This window comes from Poromitra crassiceps (genome assembly GCF_964638095.1).
Source record: "Poromitra crassiceps genome assembly, chromosome: 1".
NCBI classification, from domain to species: domain Eukaryota; kingdom Metazoa; phylum Chordata; class Actinopteri; order Beryciformes; family Melamphaidae; genus Poromitra; species Poromitra crassiceps.
Genome location: NC_139623.1, coordinates 49358337 through 49383160, shown reverse-complemented (window position 1 = coordinate 49383160; position 24824 = coordinate 49358337). Strand labels below are relative to the sequence as shown.

Below are 24824 nucleotides of genomic sequence, written 5' to 3'. Positions count from 1 at the left end.
TATTCGATGATCGCATGGTGAGTACACAAGTCACAACATGTATGTGATTGTTTCTAGCGCTGTTGTGTTTTTGGGTGAAGGAACGGCGGTAGCATAGAGCAGTGGTTCTCAAATGGGGGTCCGCGGACCCCCAGGGGTCCGTGGCACTTTGCCAGGGGGTCCGCGAAAAGTTTTCAGGTAATTTTTTTTTTTTTTTTTTTATAAAAAAAAAATGCTACATGTTACTTATTCCTTCTCAAACTACTTCCTACATGGTGCTAGTCTATCAAAATATCTTGGCTGTCATTGATTGTGTTGCATAGTGGTTTTCTGTACTGTTGACAAATTGTGATATTGCAAGTCGCTTTGGACAAAACAAAAGCGTCTGCTACAGTAAATGACGTAATATAAATGTAATGTAATAAAAAATATATATAGATATATATTTTTTTGCAAAATCTTCATAGTTCAACGAAAATAGTTTATGCTTTAAATCTAAAATGGTTCATGGATTACATTCTAATAACAAACCTATCAAATTAAAAGTCAAGCACGTTACCGTGGAAACAATTAAGCTTAGCCCAAAATCACAAATCAGAATGAGGGGGTCCCCGGTATATTTTCTATCTTGTAAGGGGTCCTTGGCTGAAAAACATTTGAGAACCTCTGGCATAGAGAGACTGCCACTGTACTATCTAACTAGCGTTAGGCAGCATCAACCAGGGGAGAATGCTATAACGTTAGTTAATAAAGTTGCACAAAGTTTCATTTGATATACAACTTGTAGCAGTTAACAAGCAACTTTGACGTCGACACCACTAGTCTCTGCCTCGGTATTTCTCGGATCTGAACGGGGCCGGGTCTCAGATTTGTAATAATAGACGGGTCCTATGGGCTGATTTATGTGCCACCTCAAATTGAATTCGAATTGCTCAACTTGAATTCGAAATTTTTCATTTTGAATTTGAATTGCTCTTTTTGAATTCGAATTTTTTCATTTTGAAATTGAATTGCTTTATTTGAATTCAATTTTTTTCATTTTGAAATTAAATTGCTCTATTTGAATTTGAATTGCTCTATTTGAATTTGAATTTTTTCATTTTGAAATTGAATTGCTTTTTTATTTAGAAATTTTTAAACTGAATCTGAATAGCATAATTTTAAACTGAATTTATTTGCTTTGAAATTATTCAGTTTCCACATTCCTATTTCAAAATTCAATTCAAAATTTTCAGAATCTTGTGTTCAAAAATTTCAACATGTGTGTGCGCCATCCGGGTCCTCAAGGAGGAAGAGGAGGAAGAGGAGGAAGGAGGAAGAGCAATCGAGCGCTGATTGACCTAACTCCTTTTTAGGTGAGGGGCCGAAGGCCAGGGGCGGTTTTAGCATCAGAGCTTTGGGTGGGCTCAGCCCACCCAAAGGTCATGGACCGCTGAACCCCTAGGGGGGTCCGGGGGCATGCCCCCCCGGAAGAAAATTTTGTACAGTTTCAAGTAAAAATGGATCAAACTGGCGCACTTTGAGATCAAAATGAAGAGACTAGATCTATGAAGAACTACACACATCAATATCTTCTTTACCGTTCTGTGGTTTTACAGCGATGAAAAAATAATTGTTTCCCTATATATACTATATATATTCTGCATACAGGTTCTATATGGTAGAATTATGCTTGCATAAATAATACCAAAATCACTTCAGGGGAGTTTCAAGTAAAGTAACATTTTGCTTTGTAGGCAAAACAAAAGTAAAATTATATCAAAAGGGAACTTCCTAACTTATTGGCTGGAATAATATTCCGACAAGATAATAATATACTGTAAGCACTAAAGCAGGAGTTTGCAGTCAACTAGTTGAAATTAATATGTGGCAGTATTTGTGGGGGTCAAAATCTATGTAGGGTGTACCACCACAAATAGATCAGTGTATGGGAAACACTGACTATTAAATTGTGTGACTAGAAAGACACCAATAAATCTGAGAAAATGTACTTTAATTTAACAACAGCACTACAACGGTGGCATTACAAATGGTATTATGAAATTATTGTGGGAAAAAACAAGATCTGACTGGTTGGAAGTTGGTAGGCTACCACCACCACAGCGTGCAAAAATAGGGAAAGAAGGAAAGAAAAGGGAATAGCATGCCATGCACGCATGTTAAGCTATCATCATCATCACATCAGACAGGCTGTGTAAAGCAGCCACTTGCGATTCTGAAGGGCTTAATTTCATTCAGATAACAAGGGACCCGTTTGAAAATATGTTTGTCACTTATGCCCATATGTTTCTCAAAAAACATTGCATCCATTTACACCCACTTTACTGCAAGCTAGCATGACATGGCTGGCTGGTGCTATGGTAGCCTACCTACCTTCCTCCAGTCCACCTGTTTGTCTGGCAGGCACAGCCACAAGTTCTTTTGTTTAGCCTACGAAACAACGTTACGCGCTAATTTGCATATCAATATGCGCTAATTAAGTAACTACTAACGACTCTGACTGCTCAATGCTCACCTCACAGTTTCATTGATCATGAGTGGGGAGAACGATTGTGTGGACTGTGGAGGACCACTTCGCTGCTGTACTGTGTGTGACCTGTGTGAAGTGATGTGGGATTAGGCAGATAGATGGAGGAGGGAGCGCCTGCGCAGCCGCGGTTCTAGAAACTTTTAGGGTGGGCTGAACCCCCCTAAATGTTTGTCTCAGCCCACCCTAAGAACATAGAGGGGGGGGGGAAACACGCACACAGCGCATTGAGTGTAGTCAGAAACTGCTACTAGTGACCACCATGGATTTGGAGAGGGAAAAAAAAAAAAAAAAAAAAACTTTTTTTTTGCCTCTATTTTTTTGGGTGGGCTGAGACTATTTTTGGGTGGGCTAAAGCCCACCCAAAAACGGCCTAGAACCGCCCCTGCCGAAGGCTGCTATCTGCTTTAGTTTTTGAGATGATCGATCCCCATTTTGAGGTTAGATGCTTTTTTCATATGAACTAAATAAAATTATTCTGAACACGATTCCGTTTGTTGGCAGCCTCAAATCGAACGCAGTTTAATGAAAACGTAACTTATTAGATCAGGGAAACGTTATGGCAGTGCTATCGCAAAAACCAATCAAATGCTCGTTTTAGCGTCACATGACTTGAATCAGCCAATGATATTCCCGCAAACAGGACGTATAGGAAGTGTGAACAAACCATAACAAACGCATCACAGAACGAAGCCGCTGGTAAGTCTGTTCAGATAATGTTTAGCGAATATAATTCATAATCGTTTTAATAGTAATAGTAATACTACTTTGCTACATCTTTGATGCAGTCAATATTGGCAACCGGCTAGTGTTAAATGAATTGTCATCACACAAGTTGTCTCTTTGCTGGTGTTAGGCTACAGCTAACACCATGTTGGACGTTACCAGAGTGGGAAATTAATTATTTTGCGTCTTAAATCTACCAGCCACTTTAGTATTTCACCAGCATTTAGCTGCAGTGCTAGATTCTCACCCTGCACATAAGGCTGCTGTTGCAGTAGTGTCCTTGTGTCCATTCTAGACAAGGAAGACAAACCCCAAGACTGTGTTACAGTAGGCTAAGTGTATCTTGTCCTATAATTGACCAGACTAGACAGAGGTTGAAGTAGAAGAGATAACATTTATTACAAACGTTTACATCATCTGCAGCTCACCAGTTACTTGTGTCAATATTTTAACCTAAAATGTTTTAGCATTGATTTTTAAAAGAATTGCAAAGAATAACAGTTTTATGTTCTCCTGTAGGATGTGTTTTGGAGAGCATTGATAAAGGACTACCAGTACATCCATCTCCAGAGCCTGAACAATGTTTTCTGTCAAGCTGCGAATGAGGGCTAGGTGTGACAGGAAACATGTCATCACAGATTGTCTTTTGAAATGTAGCATATGAAATATAGCCCAATTAATTATAGTATATAGTAATCTTATTTTTTCCAACTAGAAAATGTTCAGTTTGTAGCAGCAAGGTGCATACCTCTGACACTAACACTGTGTTAAACTGTAAAGGTGGAGGTTACAGGTGTAGCCTCAGCAAGTGAGACATCCAGGTGGAATGAGGAGGATTCAGAGGAACTAATGCCAAGGGTTTTTATTTACAAACCAAATCCCTTGATTAATGATGGAAAATCATGTGGACAGATGATTTGGCCTAAAAGACAAACAAGGTATTAACAAAGGATTTGATCAAACAAGGCAAAACAAATTCAACTGTAAAGTAATATAATAAATCGTATTCAAATCAAATACTCAATCAATATTCAAAGGAACTAACTATAATAAACTAACACTTCAAACGATGCATCTGCACATGGACAATCAATTGGGAAGAACAGAGCAGAGCAGCCTCCTCTCAACAGCATACATGGCAAACTGAGCCTGGCCTACTGGGCTTCACCCAATCAACCACCCTTTTTTTAGCCCAGGTGCAGCTCAATCAGGGCCCCAGGTGTGGCTGGTTAGGTGCGGCTGAACTGGTGGGGGGATTTTGTACAACTAACATTTTAAAAAGTCTAACATTGAAGTCTTTTTGACTCTGAAGAAGACTAGAAGAAGATTATCTGTCGAAATGTCACTCAGCCCCTATTAATAAACGTGCAGACAGAAAAGAGTGCTCCATATGTCTTTACTTCAGGCAGTCTGTGAAGTGCCCAGGTAAAACTTTTTTCTATGTAGGTTACACTATAACATTTCTAAATTAAATGCTGCCGGTCACTAACACTAACCCATCTTTGCAGGCCACATCATCAGTGCACACTCATATTCATGCAACTCCATTATTCAGCACTGTAAATGTTACTGTTGCAAACAGTATGAATAGTTAATTGATTGTGTCCCACATCTGTTATTTTGGAATAAAAAAAGATTCTATGCCACATGTCCTGAAATGTAATGTCATGCATAATTACTTAGATTTTCTGACATCACATTAGGAGGGGTTATGCAGTCATTTATGCTGTGATGGTAAATAAAAGGCACAGATAGAAATGTCCTTATTTCTTACAGGTAAAACCAAACATGAAACTACTAACAAGTACTGTACATGTTTTATAAAATTTAAAGGTAGCCTGCATATCACTGTATAGATTAAGACTGTTCTTCACAGCCACAAATATCAATATGCAAGATGATTGGCAGGGTTCCTACATGCTTTCCATTTTTAAATTACATATTTTCCCAGGCAGACCCTATGTTCTTGACTGGATTTGATTAATGTAGGTATTTGATAATGCATAGTGACAGCAGCTAGATAGTAAATAGCATCCCTCTAGCTGAACATTACTCACATCAACAAAAACTGGACTCAAAGTGGCTACAACATAAAAGCTGTCTTCCCCAACGTCAACGACGGGTCTTCATCCCATACAAGGAGCAAAATGATGTGTAGTAGCATGGAGACACAAGAGTATGGTGGTTGCAGAACATCTCTCCAAATCTGCGGGTATCTGCTGCAGTCTGCAGGTTTGGGTCCGTGATAGACACAGCTAGCAGTTGTCCTGTTCCCCATCCCACCGTCACAGTTAGTCATCGCCAGAGGCAATGTTCTCTCTTCTTGGAATCTCTAATAATAGAAAACATAGTAGTTACTGTATGTTACATGTGTGGCCAGCGTTGCTAACCTAGCTTCTGAAATGTTTACGGCTAGAATTCATTAGATCGATAATGCTACCGTAGCCTAATCTAGCTAACGTTAACGTTACCTCCACCTCGCTAGCTATAGCAACATACTGTTCTAGCTACAGCCTACAAGGAAAATTCATTCATTTATCAAATGTCTTTATCTTACCAAACACAATTACGCTAGTTTCTGAGATAATATATAGTGTGGCATATACCTGTGAATAACATGTAATGTTAAATGCTCAACATTGTGCGTTTATTCTTACCTGGAAATCACACATCGATCCGTAGCTTGTTTCTGTGGCAGTTAGCCTAGTTGGCTAGCTAGCAGTTAGCCTAGTTGGCTAGCTAGCTAGCCAACTAGGCTAACTGCCACAGAAACAAGCTCAGCTGGTGTAGCTACGTTACGTTATGCCGGTGAAAATACATGGTAACCAGTTGGTATTTACCGTGGTTGGTGTCCTCTCGTCCATGATGATGAGCAGACAATGGAAAGACTGGCGGGCGGCTACTTTAATACATCCGCGGGAGCAAAGACCTGTGGTGTAATCTCAGTACATGATGTTGACCTGTTGATGATGTCACAGGGTCGGGGGAGGATCAGTTCCGGGTTCACGAGATTCGCTGTCATGTACTGTTCAATGATATATACTGTATAAACATCCTTGTTCAACTCAAAGTGGTCTTCTATGATTGTAGCGAACCTGAATACAACAAGACCAAATAGTTCTAGCGGGAGTGGGTGGGTTTCTGGTGCCTCGGCCAAAAAGGAGTTCGGTCAATCTGCGCTCGATTGCTCTTCCTCCTTCCTCCTCTTCCTCCTTGAGGACCCGGATGGCGCACACACATGTTGAAATTTTTGAACACAAGATTCTGAAAATTTTGAATTGAATTTTGAAATAGGAATGTGGAAACTGAATAATTTCAAAGCAAATAAATTCAGTTTAAAATTATGCTATTCAGATTCAGTTTAAAAATTTCTAAATAAAAAAGCAATTCAATTTCAAAATGAAAAAATTCAAATTCAAATAGAGCAATTCAAATTCAAATAGAGCAATTCAATTTCAAAATGAAAAAATTTGAATTCAAATAAAGCAATTCAATTTCAAAATGAAAAAATTCGAATTCAAAAAGAGCAATTCAAATTCAAAATGAAAAATTTCGAATTCAAGTTGAGCAATTCAAATTAAATTTTAGGTGGCACATATATCAGCCCATAGGGTCCACTCCGGGTCCGGGTCTGACATTTATCGGTTCTGAACGGGACCGGGTCTCAGATGTCTAATAATAGACGGGTCCATTACGGGTTCGGGCACAAATTCCCCGGGTCCATTAGGGTCCGGGTCCGTGATTTTGGACCTGTGAAGACCTCTAATACAAACATCTATATAGATGCCAAGAATAAAACACCACCCACACACATGTCATAATGTCATAAATGACAGTCTGAATGAACTCAGACTCAGGCAAAAATTCGATTCTATTGCTATTGGATCTTAGCGCTGCCTTTGACACTGTTGACCACTCAATATTATTGGACAGGCTGGAAAACTGGGTTGGGCTATCGCAGTCATTCTCAACCTATGGTACGTGTACCACCGGTGGTACTTGTGCCCCCTGCTGGTGGTACTTGGAGGTATCCCTGGATTCTCAATGTTTTTTATGTGAAATAAACCCAACTTTAAAACACGTAGCCTACTAAACTTGACTTGACACACACACACACACACACACACACACACACACACACACCCACCCACCCACCCACCCACCCACCCACACACACACACACACACACCAGACAGTACCACCATGTGGTTTAGTGCTGGCAACACTGGTTGCTCAGGAACCACCTCTTGGCTTCACGGGAGAAACCACTGTAGGTTGGAAAATCCTTTATATTACTAGGTAACTTATTCCACTCCTTTATTGCTTTAAAGGAGAAAGCAGTCTGGGCGAATACAGACTTTGTCAGAGGAACGTTACAGTCCCCTCTCGATGCAGACCTTACTGCTCTAGTTCTTATCTCAGAGCAGGACTGTACAAAGGTTTGCAATGGTGGAGGGGCAGCATTGTGGAGTATTTTATAAAATACACGGAGGTCAGAAAACATAATTAAATTATCAAGGTTTAATAAATTATATTTACTAAGTATGTTACAATCGTGATACTGTCTAGGTTTCCTGTCCAAAACTTTAAGAGCTTGTCTATATAGAGAACGTGCTCAGTGCCGTTTTATTAGCCTGAGTCCAACAGTAATGCACATAAGATAATATCATAGCATTAAAATAAGTCATGGCAGCCTCAGTAGATAGTGAATTTTAATATGCCGGCAATGTTGCAATGTTATATTTCAAGACATGGACCATTTTTTTAATGTGTTTTTTGAAAGGTAGATCGGACTCAAGTATGACCCGAGGTATTTAAATTCATCAATGTTGGCCATCTTGGAAAAAATATAGTTTTTGTTTGTTTGGGGGGGGTTGCATGGTTAATAGGTTGTATCAAAAGAACAATCCCCAAGGAGTATCTGTGCCAATGTCAGTATTGTATTTGTGATTATATAATTGAACTGATGACTGATGTATAGTATTGTGTTATTTATTTAATTCTGTGATTTTTTTTTATGTTTGGACCCAAATATTTTTAATATTTTGTCAATAAAACTAACTAACCAACTAACTAGGTGCTTCTTTAGATGTGAATGATCTTTCTTTAATCTGCTCCACTAACTGGACAAGGTGGATGAACGGCAGCAAATGAGGCTGATGGACGCACTGCCATCCTCTCTTATTGTGTAGAACTGATGTTTTACAGTGAGGTCAGGTCAGCTGTTCTGTGTCTTCAAGGACATTTAGGGCAGGAGCCAGGCTTTCAACAGACAGCGACTGAACCTGCCATCTCTCAATTCTGCCACCCAGTCATCACGCTGGAGACGTTTTCAGCTGCATTGAATTAGTGACGAACAGGAAATGTAACGGTCAGAGAGCCAAGTGAATCATTTCCGACTCATTTGGCGTCTCCCACCATGAGATTTCGAGGCATTTAGAGCGAGGGCGAGGGTGCGTGAAAGCATTTACACTTCAGTTTAGTGATCACACAAAAAAGTGACATCCGCACTCGAGTGTTCCTGACAACGCCAAGCGAGAAACTGCTACAGTGCATGTCTGCATAATGGCAGAATGAGAGAGGGGAATATACAGTATACAGATAGCTGGAGAGGAGGTTTTTGTGAGGGAGTGGAGAGAGAGAGAGACAGACATGAAATGAAAAGAGAAAGAGAGAGGTACAATATAAACGGACAGAAGGCGATGGGCCCAGAGATCCAGTGTTTGTACAGTGAATTGCGACTGGCAGCAAGTCCAGAGAGAGGGGGAGAGCGAGAGGGGGGGAGACAGAGAGAGGGAGAGGGAGAGAGACAAGTGTGTGAGATAGATAGATAGAAGGCATTGGCCAAAGAAAGAGGAAAAAGAGAGAATTAAACTAGAATGACCGCACCGTGGATATATGCCTCCGCCAACAAGGGAGCAGTTGACATGCATATCTGTCCAGACTTTGACGTTTGAGCCTAATGTGAAGAAATTCCGTCAAGGTGTTACTGAGATAGAGCTTGAAAATGGCATTCGAGAGGTCACAGTGACCTTGAACTTTGACCACCAAAATCTAATCAGTTCATCATTGAGTCCAAGTCTATGTTTGAGGCAAATTTGATGAAATTCTGTCAAGGCGTTTCTCAGATATCTTGTTAACGAACATCGGACGTACGGACGGACAAGGAGAGACCACATAACATTTCACTCTGACTAAAACTTAAAAAAAAAAAACTGCAGATTTAAAGAAAATATTCTTTCAATGTTTTTTGTTTTGTTTTGGTCCGAGTGAAATGTTCTATGCCTCTATGGTCTCTCCCGATTCTAAATATATCTGAACCATTTGGTTTGACCAATAAAACTATTTTTATAAACATTTTATGAAATGTCTATGGGAAAATAAATTATGATGAAAATCTCTGGTACAGTGCTGAAGTAGGAAGTGACTTTCACTTTGCCTCTCTATTCACCTTATGTTCAGACCTTACAGTGGGCCAAATTCTTCCGGGTCCTGTTAACACTTCCGGCGGTCACTGCGCAAAATAAGAGAGTTGTTTTTGGAGCGGACAGTGCAGCGGGTAAAATAAAGAACGTAGCCTACTGTACTACTTTGAGCTCGGTACACAGCAAGCAAGCGAGTATCCACTGTTAGCCAGGTCAGATAACGTGATCGTCGACAATGACGAGCACTTTCTTGTAAAACATACCTGGACTCCAACAAAGAAAGCGAGCGCTCGAGCCACTTACGTCAATAAGACCCGCAGACAACGTAATTCCCTGGAATGCGAGACTTAACGAGCCAGTTACATGGCGTTGCATTCTTAGACATTGCCGTTTGCTTTTATTTGGTATGTTACATACAATTGGCCAAATTATTAGTTAATTCAGAGTTAGATGATATTGGAGCAGCCAGCCATTTTATTTTATTTTATTTTTAGCGGAAGTTGTGACACGACCACACAACCGGGTCAAATGGGCGTGGCTACATACTGTAAGGTGAATAGTAGGATCTGAATAGGCTGTGATTACTGCAGCCGGTGTCATTCATCCTGTTGTAATGCAAGATCACGTGTTTCTACTGCAAATTTGTAGGGCGGGACATTTTACTGACAGACAGGTTTCACTAGTCTTCTTAGGGGCCAAAATGGCGGAGGCGTGTGTACTACGTAGCTCTGGTGCTGCGCGTTGATGTTGCAATGGAGTGATCAATTGAGTGTCACTTCTTATGAATGTACGTCCTTTGCTTTGGCTGTCTACATACGTAGGTTTGCTCATGTATATGTAAGATCTTGGGTCTGGTGGAAGGATAAGGCCTTGATGTACCTGATGTACCTTTATGGCCTCGATGTGTTTGTAAGTACATTGAGAGCAACGTATACCAGAGTCAAATTCCTTGTATGTCTACATGCTTGTCCAATAAAGCTGATTCAGATTCTGATAGTTTGAAGCTGTAACAATAATCCTGCTCCCCCCCTCCAGGTTGGGGAAGACGTGCCAGATGCCAGGAAGTGTGCGTGTGCCAGCCATGTTGCCACCATCGCAGAGTTCTTCCAGGTCAGACCCTCACTGTCTCTGCTGTCCTGAAAAACACATCCTTATCATTTATCACACAGCCTGGTTGAATATTCGATTCCGATTGGTCAATTACGGCATTCAGCGGTCTGTTATTTCTGTACACACACCACTGCTAGGCCAGTTGAGCAGGTGAGGCCTGCGGGCGAGGCTGCGCAGCATGCACAGAAAGGCAGGCCTAGTTGAGCAGGTGAGGTAAAGGTAAAGGTAAAGTCCCACTGATTGTCACACAATGTGTGAAATTTGTTCTCCGCATTTGACCCATCCCCTGGGGGAGCGGTGAGCAGCAGCAGCGCCGCGCTCGGGAATCACATGGGCCCAGTAGTTCAAAACTTTTAATCTCAATCAGATCCGATCAGATTTTGAAATCCCATTTTCTGTGATCCAGGATCAGACAACTCGGCCAGATTTTGTCCCAGTATTTCAAAGCAATTCAGGATAGGATCACCCTGATCTAGTTTCAGACTTTTCAAGATTACTAGATCCTGAATATCAGTGCTTTAATCCTACCGATCTCCATCTAGTGGATATGAAAAATAATACAAGGAGGAAGACAAGAGACCACATTGCAGAGACATCTATAATGTCTAATTATATTTTTAAATACATAAAGGACATAAAATCATAATGGAAAAAATACTCCCACTAGGGTAACAACAAAAAAACATTAATTCAAAGGCAGCTGGATCATCCAGGCGTGCTTTGAGGAGCTGAATTCTAACATAACATAACACTGGCTTGTATTGTGCTACACAATATCGCTGTCCATCGCAGTCCCCCTCTCTGACATCGATGATCCCCCAGAGCCCCTTGCACCTGCTGATGATCTAGGCCCACCTATGGATTTCCCTCTAATGGCTCAATTCCACCACATTTTACAGCCCTGCACAGCCCGTCACCACTCGGCTCTACTTGCTTCAACCCGATGGACGTTCTGCTTCGACCGCCTTTCATCTGCCCCCGCCCACACCTGGTCGTCCAAGCGACCGCATATCTGCCCTCCACCCATGTCCCGAAATATGCTATAACATAACGTTACAATTAAATCCATACACAGAACTTTTAAACTGTTTATGAAATACTGGTGCCTCTAAATGACCTACAGTGTGTGTGTGTGTGTGTGTGTGAGTGAGAGAGAGAGAGAGAGAGAGAGAGAGCAGTGCTGGCATGACCACAGTCCTTGATCCTGGCCTGAGCATCCAGCTCATAGCATCACAGCATGTTGGGCGGGTGTTACAGTGTACATGGGCAAAAGTGACAATCGACCAGGAGAATGGATATCACTTTGTTGTTAGTCAAAACTCACAAGCGCTGCTAAAGGGGCGGGCACGAGGGACGGGGTTTGCGCTAGAGTGAAGCCTCTACCCCCGCGGCCTCACCAGGCAAAACCGCGGCTTCACCAAGCGCCTGCGGCCTAGCGGAGCCGACGCAGCACTAACTACACAAGCGCTTCAGAGCAGCGGACTTTTGGACAATTGAAACCACCGCGCCGATTTTATTTCACCAGAGGCGAAGGCAGCAAAACAAAAGACTGATGGAAGAGCATAATAGAAGAGAAGAGTAGGTAAGTAAACTGGTATGCAGCGCTGCATTGACAGTCAGTAGGATAGAGAGTAAACACGATTCTGCCTGACCAATCAGTCGTCTACAATGTTTTCACGTCACCGTATGAACCCGGGTTCGCAGAATAGAACCCCGACGAGGCAGGTACTAAAAGTAGCACGACTCAGCCCCAAATCAAAGCGAGCTGGGCCGGTTTATACCGGTGGGATGAGACCAAAAGTCGAGTCGAGCGGAGCGGGACCGCGCTACTAGCTGCGGTGGGATTGGGCCATTAATGAGAGACTGAGTGGTGGTGCAATGCGAGATGCTATTGTACTTTTGAAAGGTGATGACAGATGATGGACCTTTTTTTTTGTTGAAGATATTTTTTCTTTAATCTAAATTACATTTGTGATTGACAATCTTTGTTGTGATACTTTTATGAGCATAAACATTTATGTCATCAAGATTTGGTTGAAAACAAAATAGGCCACCACAAACGTGACCAAAAAATTAAAAATTAAATGTATTTGTCATGAAGGCTAAAAATTGTGTATTATTTCAGTTAACAAACTTTGCCATCTTATTTATATTGAAAAATATTTTTAAATAAATTGTATAGTACATTTTGCTCTGGTAATCCACAAATCCACCATGGGATCAAGATAATCCAGTTTTTTGGGATCAAACTGATCCCAATCCTGTGTTGTCGCTTTGAACTACCCGTTTTGAAGATTTGATCCAGATTAACACATTGAGTGCCAAGGACGTCTCTGGACGTCCTAAAAAAAAGTAACGAGGAGTGCCAAGGACGTCTGTGGACGTCCTAAAATCATAATTCATATTATTCCATAATTCTGCTGTTTAAGGTCGTACCCAGCCAGTGAGCATGAATCCCTTCAAGGGATCACACGGCGCCACCTTAAAACTCTATACGGGAGCTGCGCCACCCACCTCAGATCCTTTACTTTGTGCAGGAGAAAACGGAGAAAGCCGTGATCAGAGAGACACCGACGCATGCTGCAGCCAGAGCCACACAGATTGCTCTGTCCGCAGCCGACAGTTGGCTGCGATCCAAGCCCACAACTGAGCTCCTCCGCCGCTGTCTATCCGCCTGCACACAGCCCCTCCACACGACCACCCGCCAGAAAGGCAGCACCCGAAGCCGAACGGCTAAACCTTCTCTCATTCATAAAAGTGACTTTATCTTGAAAAGTAAAAAAAGACGGCAGAAAACCCTTGAAAGTGCGCTTCTTTCAGAGTCTGTCATTTCATAATGGAACTGTCTAGAAACAAAATTTCTTCTTTGAAAGAAGTAGGAGTGTCCAATGTTTCATTAGAGTCCAACCCTGTTCATATAGCCCTAATAGAAAAAATTCTATAGCTGTTTTCAACTGAATGGAAGTGAATCTGGCACAGGCTCCAGACAATTTTACTGAAGCGCTGTGGCACTCAATGTGTTAAAGCTTGGATTTGATTTCCTGATCTGATCGGATATCAAAGTGATCCTAATCCTGTTTTTTGGTTTTGAACTACCCAAAATCCAAATCTGATCAGATCAGATAGGGATTAAAAGTTTTGAACTACAGGGCCATGGTGATTTAACCCCCCAATTCTAACACTCTAGCACTTTGATGCTGAGTGCCAAGCAGGGAGGCAAATGGGTCCCATTTTTATAGTCTTTGGTATGACTCGGCCCGGGGATCGAACTCACGACCTCCCAGTCTCAGGGCGGACACTCAGACCACAAGGCCACTGAGCTGGTCAAGGCCTGTGGGTGAGGCTGCGCAGCATGCACAGAAGGGCAGGCCTACAGTAGTTGAGCAGGTGAGGCCTGCGGGCGAGGCTGCTCAGTGGGCGAGACCTCGAGGGAAAACCAATGAGGTACGGTAGAAATGAGCGATGAGGAGGAGGAGGGGAAGGACGATGTACTGTAGAAAGGTGCACACGCTCAGTATTATTAATATAACTCCATTTAATGTATATACGGTAGCATACACTACCAGACACACCTGGTTCAATGCACTTCATTCTCTTGAAGTCAATTTGATGTAAAGGCTTCTGCTTAAACACTTAAAATAGGTTTAAACCGTAATAAAAAATATGTTTAAATACCACCAATATTGTTGCGTGGCAATAATAATGTATCTTGTGTCCAGTTTCTTCGACAAACATAAATAGTGACGTTGATCCCATGTATGAATTTCTTTGCAAAGCCTTTCTGTTTCCCTCAGGGCAAAGTGCGGCTACTTTAAACAATCTAAAAAACAATCTAAACAATCTAGAAGAGAGTTTTGATTTGTTTAACACTGTTTTGGTCGCTGCATAATTCCATTTGTGTTGTGTCTTTGCTATCATTCTAAACGCCCTCAGGGAGTGGACGTGATCGTGAACGCCAGTAGCGTGGAGGACATCGACCCATCCGCCATCGGACAGCGGCTGACCAACGGCACAGCGGCGGCAGCCGTGGCCAGTCCCGTCCTCAGCCGCCTGAGAACCAGAGAGGACGAGCAAGGAGGCAACGTGGTGAGAGAGAGAGAGAGAGAGAGAGAGAGAGAGGGGATGAGCAAGGAGGCAATCTGGTGAGAGAGAGAGGACAAGCAAGGAGGCAATGTGGTGAGAGAGAGAGAGAGAGAGAGAGAGGGGATGAGCAAGGAGGCAATCTGGTGAGAGAGAGAGGACAAGCAAGGAGGCAATGTGGTGAGAGAGAGAGAGAGAGACAGAGAGAGAGAGAAAGAGAGAGAGGACGAGCAAGGAGGCAACGTGGTGAGAGAGAGAGAGAGAGAGAGAGGAGACGAGCAAGGAGGCAACGTGGTGAGAGAGAGAGGAGACGAGCAAGGAGGCAATGTGGTGAGAGAGAGAGGACAAGCAAGGAGGCAATGTGGTGAGAGAGAGAGAGAGAGAGAGAAAGAGAGAGGATGAGCAAGGAGGCAATGTGGTGAGAGAGAGAGAGAGAGAGAGAGAGGAGACGAGCAAGGAGGCAACGTGGTGAGAGAGAGAGGAGACGAGCAAGGAGGCAATGTGGTGAGAGAGAGAGAGGACAAGCAAGGAGGCAATGTGGTGAGAGAGAGAGAGGACAAGCAAGGAGGCAATGTGGTGAGAGAGAGAGGACAAGCAAGGAGGCAATGTGGTGAGAGAGAGAGAGGACAAGCAAGGAGGCAATGTGGTGAGAGAGAGAGAGAGAAAGAGAGAGAGAGGAGACGAGCAAGGAGGCAATGTGGTGAGAGAGAGAGAGAGAGAGAGGATGAGCAAGGAGGCAATGTGGTGAGAGAGAGAGAGAGAGAGAGAGGATGAGCAAGGAGGCAATGTGGTGTGAGAGAGAGAGAGAGAGAGAGAGAGCGAGAGAGAGAGAGAGAGGGGATGAGCAAGGAGGCAATCTGGTGAGAGAGAGAGAGAGAGAGAGAGAGGGGATGAGCAAGGAGGCAATCTGGTGAGAGAGAGAGGACAAGCAAGGAGGCAATGTGGTGAGAGAGAGAGAAAGAGAGAGAGGACGAGCAAGGAGGCAACGTGGTGAGAGAGAGAGAGAGAGAGGAGACGAGCAAGGAGGCAACGTGGTGAGAGAGAGGAGACGAGCAAGGAGGCAATGTGGTGAGAGAGAGAGGACAAGCAAGGAGGCAATGTGGTGAGAGAGAGAGAGAGAGAAAGAGAGAGAGGATGAGCAAGGAGGCAATGTGGTGAGAGAGAGAGAGAGAGAGAGAGAGAGAGAGAGAGAGGAGACGAGCAAGGAGGCAACGTGGTGAGAGAGAGAGGAGACGAGCAAGGAGGCAATGTGGTGAGAGAGAGAGAGGACAAGCAAGGAGGCAATGTGGTGAGAGAGAGAGAGGACAAGCAAGGAGGCAATGTGGTGAGAGAGAGAGGACAAGCAAGGAGGCAATGTGGTGAGAGAGAGAGAGGACAAGCAAGGAGGCAATGTGGTGAGAGAGAGAGAGAGAAAGAGAGAGAGAGGAGACGAGCAAGGAGGCAATGTGGTGAGAGAGAGAGGAGACGAGCAAGGAGGCAATGTGGTGAGAGAGAGAGAGAGAGAGAGAGGATGAGCAAGGAGGCAATGTGGTGAGAGAGAGAGCGAGAGGACGAGCAAGGAGGCAACGTGGTGAGAGAGAGAGAGAGAGAGAGAGAGAGAGGATGAGCAAGGAGGCAATGTGGTGAGAGAGAGAGAGAGAGAGAGAGAGAGAGAGAGGATGAGCAAGGAGGCAATGTGGTGAGAGAGAGAGAGAGAGAGAGAGAGGATGAGCAAGGAGGGAATGTGGTGAGAGAGAGAGAGAGAGAGAGAGAGAGAGAGAGGATGAGCAAGGAGGCAATGTGGTGAGAGAGAGGACAAGCAAGGAGGCAACATGGTGAGAGAGAGAGAGAGGATGAGCAAGGAGGCAACGTGTTGTGTGTGTGTGTGTGTGTGTGTGTGTGTGTGTGTGTGTGTGTGTGAGAGAGAGAGAGAGAGAGAGGACAAGCAAGGAGCCAATGTGGTGAGAGAGAGAGAGAGGATGAGCAAGGAGCCAATGTTGTGAGAGAGAGAGGAGTAAAGAGAGAGAAACATTTCATATTTACAGTAATCCAGTGCGGCTTGCAGGAGGAAGACAGCAGCATTTCACTTCATCCTTCTTTGTTTACTTGTGCCGATACAAAGACAACGGCCAATCATAAAAGATGAGGACTGTAACCAATTATATTTAGCGATACATTCACTAGAGGTGAAAGCTTTGCGAGCAGGAGAGCAGTGATAGTGTGATGTGATGCGCTCTTTAGGATTCTGAGTGGGCTCAAAGCATGCTGTTCTTCTCTTAGGCTGTAATACTGCTCGTGCGAGTGCTGTGAAAGCTCCCAAAAACAATCCCTGTGGGCGGCTGTAGAGTGAGTGTAGAGGAGTGTGGGCAGCTGTAGAGTGCATGTAGAGGAGCGTGGGCAGCTGTAGAGTGAGTGTAGAGGAGTGTGGGCAGCTGTAGAGTGCATGTAGAGGAGCGTGGGCAGCTGTAGAGTGAGTGTAGAGGAGTGTGGGCAGCTGTAGAGTGAGTGTAGAGGAGTGTTGGCAGCTGTAGAGTGCATGTAGAGGAGCGTGGGCAGCTGTAGAGTGAGTGTAGAGGAGTGTTGGCAGCTGTAGAGTGCATGTAGAGGAGCGTGGGCAGCTGTAGAGTGAGTGTAGAGGAGTGTGGGCAGCTGTAGAGTGAGTGTAGAGGAGTGTGGGCAGCTGTAGAGTAAGTGTAGAGGAGTGTGGGCAGCTGTAGAGTGAGTGTAGAGAAGTGTTGGCAGCTGTAGAGTGAGTGTAGAGGAGTGTGGGCAGCTGTAGAGTAAGTGTAGAGGAGCGTGGGCAGCTGTAGAGTGCATGTAGAGGAGCGTGGGCAGCTGTAGAGTAAGTGTAGAGGAGTGTTGGCAGCTGTAGAGTGAGTGTAGAGGAGTGTGGGCAGCTGTAGAGTGAGTGTAGAGGAGTGTGGGCAGCTATAGAGTGAGTGTAGAGGAGCGTGGGCAGCTGTAGAGTAAGTGTAGAGGAGTGTGGGCAGCTGTAGAGTAAGTGTAGAGGAGTGTGGGCAGCTGTAGAGTGAGTGTAGAGGAGTGTGGGCAGCTGTAGAGTAAGTGTAGAGGAGCATGGGCAGCTGTAGAGTGAGTGTAGATGAGCGTGGGCAGCTGTAGAGTGAGTGTAGAGGAGTGTGGGCAGCTATAGAGTGCATGTAGAGGAGCGTGGGCAGCTGTAGAGTGAGTGTAGAGGAGCGTGGGCAGCTGTAGAGTGAGTGTAGAGGAGTGTGGGCAGCTGTAGAGTAAGTGTAGAGGAGCGTGGGCAGCTGTAGAGTGCATGTAGAGGAGCGTGGGCAGCTGTAGAGTGAGTGTAGAGGAGCGTGGGCAGCTATAGAGTGCATGTCGAGGAGTGTGGGCAGCTGTAGAGTGAGTGTAGAGGAGTGTTGGCAGCTGTAGAGTGAGTGTAGAGGAGCGTGGGCAGCTGTAGAGTGAGTGTAGAGGAGTGTGGGCAGCTATAGAGTGCATGTAGAGGAGTGTGGGCAGCTGTAGAGTGAGTGTAGAGGAGTGTGGGCAGCTGTAGAGTGAGTGTAGAGGAGTGTGGGCAGCTGTAGAGTGAGTGTAGAGGAGCGTGGGCAGCTGTAGAGAGTGTAGAGGAGTGTGGGCAGCTATAGAGTGCATGTAGAGGAGTGTGGCCAGCTGTAGAGTGAGTGTAGAGGAGCGTGGGCAGCTGTAGAGTGAGTGTAGAGGAGTGTGGGCAGCTGTAGAGTGCATGTAGAGGAGTGTGGGCAGCTGTAGAGTGAGTGTAGAGGAGTGTGGGCAGCTGTAGAGTGAGTGTAGAGGAGTGTTGGCAGCTGTAGAGTGCATGTAGAGGAGCGTGGGCAGCTGTAGAGTGAGTGTAGAGGAGTGTTGGCAGCTGTAGAGTGCATGTAGAGGAGCGTGGGCAGCTGTAGAGTGAGTGTAGAGGAGTGTGGGCAGCTGTAGAGTAAGTGTAGAGGAGTGTGGGCAGCTGTAGAGTGAGTGTAGAGGAGCGTGGGCAGCTGTAGAGTGCATGTAGAGGAGCGTGGGCAGCTGTAGAGTGAGTGTAGAGGAGCGTGGGCAGCTATAGAGTGCATGTCGAGGAGTGTGGGCAGCTGTAGAGTGAGTGTAGAGGAGTGTTGGCAGCTGTAGAGTGAGTGTAGAGGAGCGTGGGCAGCTGTAGAGTGAGTGTAGAGGAGTGTGGGCAGCTATAGAGTGCATGTCGAGGAGTGTGGGCAGCTGTAGAGTGCATGTAGAGGAGTGTGGGCAGCTGTAGAGTGAGTGTAGAGGAGCGTGGGCAGCTGTAGAGTGAGTGTAGAGGAGCGTGGGCAGCTGTAGAGTGAGTGTAGAGGAGTGTGGGCAGCTGTAGAGTGAGTGTAGAGGAGTGTGGGCAGCTATAGAGTGCATGTCGAGGAGTGTGGGCAGCTGTAGAGTGCATGTAGAGGAGCGTGGGCAGCTGTAGAGTGAGTGTAGAGGAGCGTGGGCAGCTATAGAGTGCATGTCGAGGAGTGTTGGCAGCTGTAGAGTGAGTGTAGAGGAGTGTGGGCAGCTGTAGAGTGAGTGTAGAGGAGTGTTGGCAGCTGTAGAGTGAGTGTAGAGGAGTGTGGGCAGCTATAGAGTGCATGTAGAGGAGCGTGGGCAGCTGTAGAGTGTGTGTAGAGGAGTGTGGGCAGCTGTAGAGTGAGTGTAGAGGAGTGTGGGCAGCTGTAGAGTGAGTGTAGAGGAGCGTGGGCAGCTATAGAGTGCATGTCGAGGAGTGTGGGCAGCTGTAGAGTGAGTGTAGAGGAGTGTGGGCAGCTGTAGAGTAAGTGTAGAGGACTGTGGGCAGCTGTAGAGTGAGTGTAGAGGAGTGTGGGCAGCTGTAGAGTGAGTGTAGAGGAGTGTGGGCAGCTGTAGAGTAAGTGTAGAGGAGTGTGGGCAGCTGTAGAGTAAGTGTAGAGGAGTGTGGGCAGCTGTAGAGTGAGTGTAGAGGAGCGTGGGCAGCTGTAGAGTGAGTGTAGAGGAGTGTGGGCAGCTGTAGAGTGAGTGTAGAGGAGCGTGGGCAGCTGTAGAGTGAGTGTAGAGGAGTGTTGGCAGCTGTAGAGTGAGTGTAGAGGAGCATGGGCAGCTGTAGAGTGAGTGTAGAGGAGTGTGGGCAGCTGTAGAGTGCATGTAGAGGAGTGTGGGCAGCTGTAGAGTGAGTGTAGAGGAGCGTGGGCAGCTGTAGAGTGAGTGTAGAGGAGTGTGGGCAGCTGTAGAGTGAGTGTAGAGGAGTGTGGGCAGCTGTATAGTGAGTGTAGAGGAGTGTGGGCAGCTGTAGAGTGAGTGTAGAGGAGTGTGGGCAGCTGTAGAGTGAGTGTAGAGGACTGTGGGCAGCTGTAGAGTGAGTGTAGAGGAGTGTGGGCAGCTGTAGAGTGCATGTAGAGGAGCGTGGGCAGCTGTAGAGTGAGTGTAGAGGAGTGTGGGCAGCTGTATAGTGAGTGTAGAGGAGTGTGGGCAGCTGTAGAGTGAGTGTAGAGGAGCGTGGGCAGCTGTAGAGTGAGTGTAGAGGAGTGTGGGCAGCTGTAGAGTGAGTGTAGAGGAGCGTGGGCAGCTGTAGAGTGAGTGTAGAGGAGTGTGGGCAGCTGTAGAGTGAGTGTAGAGGAGTGTGGGCAGCTATAGAGTGAGTGTAGAGGAGCGTGGGCAGCTGTAGAGTGAGTGTAGAGGAGCGTGGGCAGCTGTAGAGTGAGTGTAGAGGAGTGTGGGCAGCTGTAGAGTGTGTGTAGAGGAGTGTGGAACTAATTTGTGCTCACGCATTTTGGACAGTGACAAGGCTTCATAGGTGAGCCCATTAGGTACCAAGATATTTACAGTCCCAGTGGTGCAGAAATACGTGTGTGTGACTCTCTCTCTCTCCTCCAGGGCACGGTGTACGAGAAGACCAATGCAGAGATCGAGATGAAGAAAATCAATAGAGAGGAGTTCTGGGAACAGGCCAAGGTAGGTGGGGTGTGGGACGGAGGGATGGGGGGAAGGAGGCAAAATCCTTTGAACTTCCATCATTACTCTTACTGTAAGTTTGAATTTGGAGAAAAATACATTCTTGAGCATTTTTAAATCTTCGCTATTTTGGAATTATTTCTGAATAGTAGTAGTTTTTATTCAGAGTTCAGCAGTTTCTAGGAATCCTTCAACACCAGTCTTTCTCCAGCACAGAAATATTAAGCAGATTTATTTTTTATTTTTTTAGTAGAGAAACACTTTGAATCCTCAATACTGCTGTTTTCTCAGCAGCTGAGACAGTCGGGGTTCTCAGAGCATCTTAGTGTGAGTGGCTGAGATGTGCACCCCTACCCACCAATCCACCACTAAGGCCCCTATCGTTGCATCGGCCTAGTTTCTACGCCGAGTGCCTGGCGCAGTGGGCGTGGACCAGCGCACTTGATATCTTGGTCTTGGCGCTAGACGCAGCCTAAAGCATTACAACCACGCCTTTTAAGCGTAAAATTATGCACCGTCATGCTCATTGGATAAGTGCAATAAACGAATCGCACGCTTGCCTTTTAAGCTCCAATTCCACTGTTCCAGCAAAACCAGACAGAAGCCAAGCGCTCTGCCCCCCCCCCCCCCCCCCCTTCATCCAGTCTGTCTGTCTCCATATAGGCTATTATTCCATATTATTATGCTTCTCAAACCAATCTAACTGCAGTTTAAATACTGCAAGCATGTAAATACGCTACACTATAGCAAGATCAAAGTGAAAAGAATGTTCTAAAGGCATCAGCTAGAAAAATATAGCCTATCCCTATATGATGAGATTAATTTTATATTGGTGAAAGTTTGTCCAGAACGATATCGTTTTCTCTCCCCTGCTGCAGGTAGAATGATGCACATAAATATACCCTACATTATGTAAAGTCATTGCATAAATGTGTTTTTATTGTAAAACTAAATGTGAAGTAGGGCCAAGTTATTGGAGCGGACATCACAGTATAGCACATGACAGTAGAAGCGCGTTCCGCTAACACTTATCTAAATCACGTTAAATCGACAAGGGATATATATAGGCCCAGGAGGACATATATGTTTCACTTAGGGTGGTGTTTTAATTTCGATGTTTTATTTGGTCCAATATTGAAATGTTCTACAATTGCAGGCTGTGTTACCATTACACATTATTTTAGATCGACCTTTTATATCTATTTCGCCTCATTTGGTTGCTATTTAGTAGCGAAATGGAGTACCCAATTGCATGCTGGGACATTCACAGGCAGTGAACTATTACAACTGCTATTTCCTATAGGACGTGTGTTGTGTCTGTCTGAGCGAGGGAGTCAGAGAGAGACAGTCGCATTGTGCCTGTCAGACTGAGGAGAGAGGGAGAGAGTAACACAGAGAAGGGTGACAGAGGAGAGAGCCAGAGGGGAGGGAGAGAGCCAGAGGGGAGCGCTCCGCGCAGCTGGCGCACTGAATAGGCCTGCTTTTCAAAAGCGCAAGGCGCTAAATTTACGCCAGGTCGGAAGATATCAGTAGGCCGGTATTTAGCGCCGACACGCCCACTTTGGCCCATTCTGGGACTGCGCCACGCCCATTCGGCCTAAAGCGCATTTGGCAGCGTAAAGCCATATTGATATCGTCCCAAAACAGGCGCAAGGCACGTTTTTTTGCGTTTAAGGCCCGTTTTAGCGCCGAAGGCCTGTGGGAGAATAGGGGCCTAAGTGTCAGGCCAAATCAAGTGACACTCACCACTAAGTGTCAGGCCAAATCAAGTTACACTCACCACTAAATGTCACGCCAAATCAAGTTACACTCACCACTAAGTGTCAGGCCAAATCAAGTTACACTCACCACTAAATGTCACGCCAAATCAAGTTACACTCACCACTAAATGTCATGACAAATCAAGTTACACTCACCACTAAGTGTCAGGCCAAATAAAGTTACACTCACCACTAAATGTCATGACAAATCAAGTTACACTCACCACTAAATGTCACGCCAAATCAAGTTACACTCACCACTAAATGTCATGACAAATCAAGTTACACTCACCACTAAGTGTCAGGCCAAATAAAGTTACACTCACCACTAAATGTCATGACAAATCAAGTTACACTCACCACTAAATGTCACGACAAATCAAGTTACACTCACCACTAAGTGTCAGGCCAAATCAAGTTACACTCACCACTAAATGTCACGCCAAATCAAGTTTCACTCACCACTAAGTGTCAGGCCAAATCAAGTTACACTCACCACTAAGTGTCACGACAAATCAAGTTACACTCACCACTAAGGTCGTTTTCACACATATTTGGGTCGAGCCAGGCGCTGCCGCAGCAGTGAAAAGTATACAATGTTTCAATTTTCAACTAGAGCGGCTTCGTTTCACATGTGTTTTTTATCACCGCGCCCAGGCCGTCGTTCTACAGAGTGGAGCGTCATGTATCCATGCCAACCAGACGGAAGTAGACGCGTATAGCGTAATTCCACCCGGAAAGGAAGCCCGGCGGGATGTAAACAGAACTGAACGATTGATTGAAAAGTTTATTTCTATAGGGACAGATACATCAACATAGAGCATTCACAGTCTTTGTTATATATCCTGACATTTATCCTAAGCTAGTTTGCAATATTTGTCCCGAGATGGAGAATGGAGAATGAACAACGCCGTTTGCTCTTGGTACTGCTTTTTGCATTTTACATCTTTTGACTCTTTCAATATCGGGAAAGTGTTGAATTTGAAAACGAGGCACGGCTGCATCTGGAAAACAATGTTTTCATGTAATGGAGGCGGCGGATGCGAATCTCCAGACAAAGCAGGACAAGGCGCAGATTGATTCTGTTGAACCGTGAAGCCCTCACCATACGCAGATATTATCGGCGAACAGCCAGGTAAGTTGTAAACATTAACGTTTGTAACGCTAGGCTTGCTATGCCCTTGGTGGTAATTTGGCCAATAACTGTTTATGCAATGTTTGTGAACGCCGAATTGACGTTAACATTAGAAATACAGCATTAGAACGAGCTGAAGTCGGCGCGCGTTCACACATCACTCGCGCCGTATTTAGGGTAGGGTTAGGGCGACGCAAGCCGCTCCGAAACCACCCTCTCCAGCTGAACCGAGAGCGAGTGAGTTACGTCGACTACGAGTTCGAGTGGCATGTTCACACTGACCCAGTCGCGCCGTGTTTGGCCCTAAAACTCAGTTAAGTCGACCTAAATGTTCCAGTGTGAAAACGACCTAAGTGTCAGGCCAAATCAAGTTACACTCACCACTAAATGTCACGCCAAATCAAGTGACACTCACCACTAAGTGTCAGGCCAAATCAAGTTACACTCACCACTAAATGTCACGCCAAATCAACTGACACTCACCACTAAGTGTCACGCCAAATCAAGTGACACTCACCACTAAGTGTCACACCAAATCAAGTTACACTCGCCACTAAGTGGCATGCCAAATCAAGTTACACTCACCACTAAAGCTTAATTTATACTTATTAGAAAGTGTCGCTCAGCACATGGTTGCAGACAAAAAATAAAGTGTCGCTCATGGTGTTGTATTTATACTTCAGTGAATGTTCGCCTCGTTCAACAGTCACGTGACACCCGAACGCTGCAGACAGCCATGGCAAGAGAGGGCATGGAATGCGTGAAACCACCTCGGAGGCAAGATGTAACGTACTTGACTGCAGCCGCATATAAACGACACACAACTCACCTCCTCTCGCTCTGGGAAATGCACAATGTTCTTTGTGATTTTCACGAAGTCATACATCAAGGACAGGCTGATAAAAATAGCAGAGACACTTTCATTAATTTCAATCGAGTGAAAACCAAAACAAGGAAATCAAGCTTGTGCCGTCTATATAGCCAATCAGACTTGCGCGACATTATGTGACGTAGTCAGCGACACTAGACATTTCACCAGGTAGCAGACACTGCTCGCCGACACTTGAAAGTGTCGACTCAAGTCCTCATTTCTGTCGGCGACCGTTTCAAAAGTGTCGGCAGACGAATCATAAATTGGGCTTAAGTGTCACGCCAAATCAAGTGACACTCACCACTAAGTGTCACAC

The 24824-nt window shown here is 45.1% G+C and overlaps 1 protein-coding gene across 4 annotated transcripts in view; it reads left to right on the top strand.

Moving 5' to 3' along the window:
• Nucleotides 1-24824, top strand: part of dbn1 (drebrin 1) — a 410797-nt gene that overhangs the window by 306614 nt on the left and 79359 nt on the right. For all 4 annotated transcript variants that reach the window (XM_083638790.1, XM_083638791.1, XM_083638789.1 and 1 more), the window contains exons 4-6: nt 10693-10767; nt 14701-14853; nt 20665-20742. In XM_083638790.1, coding sequence (XP_083494916.1) covers nt 10693-10767; nt 14701-14853; nt 20665-20742 — 306 coding nt within the window. The remainder of the gene's footprint in view (nt 1-10692; nt 10768-14700; nt 14854-20664; nt 20743-24824) is intronic.